This window comes from Austrofundulus limnaeus, unplaced genomic scaffold (genome assembly GCF_001266775.1).
Source record: "Austrofundulus limnaeus strain Quisiro unplaced genomic scaffold, Austrofundulus_limnaeus-1.0 Scaffold184, whole genome shotgun sequence".
In the NCBI taxonomy this organism is placed as follows: Eukaryota; Metazoa; Chordata; class Actinopteri; order Cyprinodontiformes; family Rivulidae; genus Austrofundulus; species Austrofundulus limnaeus.
Genome location: NW_013952586.1, coordinates 83,394 through 88,346, shown reverse-complemented (window position 1 = coordinate 88,346; position 4,953 = coordinate 83,394). Strand labels below are relative to the sequence as shown.

The window sequence follows — 4,953 nt, the reverse complement described above, 5'->3', positions numbered from 1 at the left end:
ACACACACACACACACACACACACACACACACATGCATTGCAGTGAAGTGAATGATTTATACTTGTGAGTTTGAGTCATCTTGGCATAATTAATGAAGTTGATTTGAATTTTTCTCCTTGTTGTGACAGAAACCTTAACAACAGGAGGGCGTAAGAGGTGGAGAGAGAATATGGATGTGTAGTATCTTGTGTAATATGAGCTGTTTCTTTCAAAAAAACTAAAGAACTTTTTATTAGTTTTATACTTTAAGTGAATGAACGTTAGTGTGTGTTAGTGGGTTAAAAATATTATTTCATATTGTGAAGTGAGATTATAGCGTAAATCAATGAATAAGTAAGTTAATAAAAATAATACAAYCGTGCATTTCCAAGTCGCAGGACTGAAGATGGTCTTACCTTACAGGTGTTGTCCATGGAGCCTGAAACTATCAGGGAGCAATCCCAGTTAAACTGAACGTTACTTATTTCTCCCAAGTGACCAAGTAGMGTGTGCACACGACTAGGATAAAAACAGAATAAAGCAGAATGTAATAACTTGTGCAGTGTTTTATGTATACTATATTTCATGTAAAGTACAATATAAGTGCTGGGTCATGAAAAATGAAAGCAAACATTGTAATATTGATAGTGATGTTTGACCTTTTGGAAGCAACGTCCCATATAGCAACCGTGTGATCAAAGGAACCAGTGACGAGTTGATCGCCAGTCGTGTTAAAACAYAACGACAGCACCTCTGCTGTGTGACCCTGGAAGAAATGAGAGGAAGATCATCTCTYTTCACTCAGTTATCTTTATTTTCTCAGTTTATTTGATCGTTTCTGCTCTGTCTTTGATAAGCACTGACTGCAAGCAAACAATAAAAAGACAAAAAGACTAAAAATAACCCAAATATAAATAAAGTTCTAGCACTCGCAACGATCCGTCAACACTGAATGAGGTCAGAAGCTAAAAAAACAGAGTTGTTCCTCACTGGGAGAGCCAGCAAACCAATCACATCATAGATTTATGAGAATATGACAGAAAACTCACCACTGCCCCAAAAYGAGACTTACCAACAGTAACTTCTGCAAGTCACACTTTCAGGAAAAGGCACAACAAATTAACAGAAGAAAGACCAACAGCTAATGAGTGAACTCACAGTCAAGGTGGCCACTTCCTGCCCACTCTCCACATCCCACAGTTTGGCCGTGGTGTCCATACTGCCTGTGGCCACCAGCGTACTCTGGGGGTTGAACGCCAGGCACACCTACACAACACAAAACACTCTGTTACATTTTCTTGTGATGCATTTTCCTAGAAATCTGAATAGCGTATGTCTTAGGTAGTTATTTTCTTTGTCACTTTTGATATGAAAGTGAAGTAGAAGCATTTGCTCTCTGTATTTTGAAATTCTCTGTTTGCTTTAGGGTTGAATAAAACACATGGTATGAAAATGTGTCTGAACATGCAGCACTTTAAAGTACCTGAGTAAACAACTGATATAGCTTTTTTTAAGCTGATATGTATAATTGTAAAACTTTTTATGAAGTGTTTTTTACCCCTATTGTGAGGGCACAAAGGGTGTTGCATATATATATATATTTTTTTTTTTCCTTTACATTTTTAATCCAGAACTCCATCCTATTTTAACATGTCTGGACGTTCCTCTTTGAACTAAAGTTCTAAAAATAACATCTGTCTGATACCAGAACTTCCTTTTAAAGCAGTTATGAAACACCAATTAAAAAAATAAAAAGGAATTAGAAAAAGGAATAAAATAGACCGGCATACTTACTATTTCTGACATGTGTCCCTGATATGTATGAAAACATTTGCCAGTCTCTGCACACCACAGTCTACACGTCTTATCAAAAGACCCCGTGGCAATCTTGTCCCTAAGTTAGAAATGGCAAGAAAACAAAGTGAGAAATTTACATTTTTGGACTGTAAAACACAGCAGCAGAATTACAGTCCTGTGCTACAAAGGTTCAGCTGAAACAACTCATTACCCGTAAGGGTTGTTGAATGCAATTGCATATACAACATTTCTGTGGCCCTCTAAGGTGCACAGTTCTGTGCTGGAGGCGGTGTCCCAAACTCTACATGTCCTGTCATAACTCCCAGTGATGAATCTGCAGAATGACAGAGGAAAAATAACAACAGTAATATTTATTTATTTTTTGMGATTCAATACTTCCAGCACCAAAAAGCAAAGAGAACCAGCACATGATGGTAAGAGTTTATTCATGTTTTACTGAAGGTGAGTTTTTTTTTATTTTTATTTTTTTGGTGCTGCTCTTTGATCCCAAACTGTTGTCTTGATGCCAGAGACTTATGAGAAACTGTGTTTCTTTAACTAGTTTTTTTTTTTTTTTGGTGCCTTTCTTTCAATATCAGTGTTCTTTGACATCCTTGAGGCAGTGCTTGTAAAATAGTATGGATGTTTTATCGCTGTGCCTCTCAGTGACTGCTGGATATTGGCATCAGCGACCCTCATGACCCAGAAAGGAAGAAGCTGGTAAAGATGATGGATGTATGGATGGATGGATGGATGGATGGATGTATGGATGGATGGATGGATGGATGGATGGATGGATGGATGGATGGATGGAATTGCTCTGAAGAAACACTTTGGCATCAATGTTTTTTGGGGGCATCTCTTTGGTTTATTTTGGCCATGATTGGTTTATTACAATAATAAAATCATATAACAYCCAACAGGGTTGAATACATTTCATAGGCACTGTAAATTTGACTTGCTCTAATGTAAAGCAGGCAGAAACCACTACTACACTCCAGAGAACCAGTATGCAACTCTTCAGATCTCGACTGTTATGATTTCTAACCAGCACTGAGTAATTTGCTTAGAGACTTTGTAACTTATTGTTTATTCATATTGAAACCAGCAGAGGAGCAGACTAACTCACTTTGATCCAGATTTGTTAAAGGCAACATTTGTCAGTGGCAGAATGTGTGCCTTCAGCTCCTGAGGAAACAAAAAAATTAAAACAATTAAATATTTTTTACATCTTTCCAGGCTATATTGACTTAATTCATTTTGAGTAATTACCTGTGTAACTTCTGTATGTATAATTAACACAAGTAAAAACAAAAAAAAAGGTAAAAGTTCTCCCTTCTGGCTTAAAATGGTCTAACAATTATTCCCACCATGACCATTCAAAAGAAATAATAAACTGTCCACAAATACACAAAATAATAATAACACCTTCTACTCAAAATTTTATTACTTAGAAAATAATTTAGTTAATATGACATGGGACAAATTTTAAAGAGTAACTAAACCACTGCTGCCCTCTAGTGACGCTTTAGTAACTAATTGTCATTTTGTTTATCCACTACTGCCTCTGGGTGGTGGGGAGCTTGCACAGTGCCTTTCTCCAGTGCAAGAGGCAGGGGGATACTCTGGACARGTTGCAAGTCCATCACAGGGACACATAGAGACAAATGAGACAAATAACRCACTCTCCCACACTTTCAATTTCACCTAGGGATAATTTAGACAGTAACTAATATCACTACTGAAATCGGTACATTTTCACATATGCAAAAGACACATATTCAAGATCTGACAAATGGCTGCAATTATTTAGTGACAAAAATGAAATCTTTTAGGCTGCCTATGCATGCTATGTAAAGAACAGTTTCAGAAAAGGCTAAAAATCATCATTATTTCTCCATTCAGAGAACATGATTAATTAAAACTCATTTAACTGCTTTAATAAGCATGTGATGCTGTTGGGTTTCGAGTCTGACCTTGCAGAAGCAGAACCGATGRTGGTCCTGCTGACCCTGTTTCTCTTGGAGGCGAAGGACCAGTTCTTTGACTTGTTCAGACCGGGACTCKGTGATCAGGGGCTCCGCCTGACGAATTTCTGACACTAAGTCATCTGGGTTTGTTCTGAAACATGAAAAAATACAGATGTTCCTCAGATGTTTTCAAACCCTAATCACGCAAAAAAAACTAGTAAAATAAAAAAAATGTGCAAAATTCAACAAATACAATGTTAAAAGTTATAAGCAAGGGAAATAATTAAAATGAAAAGTGATGCTACAAAGTAAACCTTCAAGCAGTTAGTTACACAATGAGGTAAATTTTATAACTATAATAAAGGCTATAGAGTGCAAAAATAATTTTTTGTTTTAAAAACGCCTATATGTTCACAAACAAATAAAGGTTTTATGTTTTAACTAAAACAAGAAAGGATACACACTCTGGAGTCAAATCCAAAAGGTCGATTGATTTGGTCCTCAAATAGCCTCCTTTCTCATACTCCAGGATTATACCTGAAACATTTAAAATATGTGTCAAACTAACCATGTTGACCTAAACAACTCCTGGAGTTTTGAAAGACGAAGAAATAACATATTTTTTCTTTGTTTTTATGCATGTGACACTAACAAACCTTCCGCATTTTACTCCAGCTGACAGGCTAAGTTTTAGCTTTAGCTAGCTAGTTGCAAATGCAGATGTTTGGTCGTTCCAAGTCAGAGTTAAAGTTAGAAACATTCCAGCACAACACTGCTCTAATTCAAGAGACATAACTTACAGGCTGACATCAAAAGTATGACTCGTGTTACCTGGTGGATAATATCTAAGAAGAAACCGCCTCAGCCTCATGTTCTTCTGCTGGAGCGACTCCTGTCAACAAACTATTGCTATGGCAACTGAAGAGTTAAGCGCACGCATGCGCACTAYCAACCAAAACAAATGGACACGCAAAAGCGTCTCTCCCCATATTTGCATGATGAAACAAACACAACACAATGAAATATAAATTAAAAAACGTATGTGAAGTGCCATGTGTTGGCTGTTATTTTGTTTCTACTGTTTTATTTATAACTTCACTGTTCACTGTCAAATGTTTAGTTGCTATCTATCTATCTATCTATCTATCTATCTATCTATCTATCTATCTATCTATCTATCTATCTATCTATCTATCTATCTATCTA

General features: G+C 36.5%; 1 protein-coding gene across 1 annotated transcript in view; it reads right to left on the bottom strand.

Annotated features, from left to right (window-relative positions):
* The window catches only part of daw1 (dynein assembly factor with WDR repeat domains 1), a 9,006-nt gene extending 4,352 nt beyond the window's left edge, over positions 1-4,654 (bottom strand). Inside the window, exons 1-9 of the mRNA XM_014018146.1 lie at positions 4,579-4,654; positions 4,212-4,284; positions 3,754-3,898; positions 2,907-2,965; positions 1,989-2,111; positions 1,775-1,874; positions 1,139-1,246; positions 640-746; positions 397-499 (exon numbers count right to left, since the gene is read on the bottom strand). Coding sequence (XP_013873600.1) covers positions 397-499; positions 640-746; positions 1,139-1,246; positions 1,775-1,874; positions 1,989-2,111; positions 2,907-2,965; positions 3,754-3,898; positions 4,212-4,284; positions 4,579-4,618 — 858 coding nt within the window. The 5' untranslated portion in view covers positions 4,619-4,654. The remainder of the gene's footprint in view (positions 1-396; positions 500-639; positions 747-1,138; positions 1,247-1,774; positions 1,875-1,988; positions 2,112-2,906; positions 2,966-3,753; positions 3,899-4,211; positions 4,285-4,578) is intronic.
* Between the last annotated feature and the right edge of the window lie 299 nt (positions 4,655-4,953).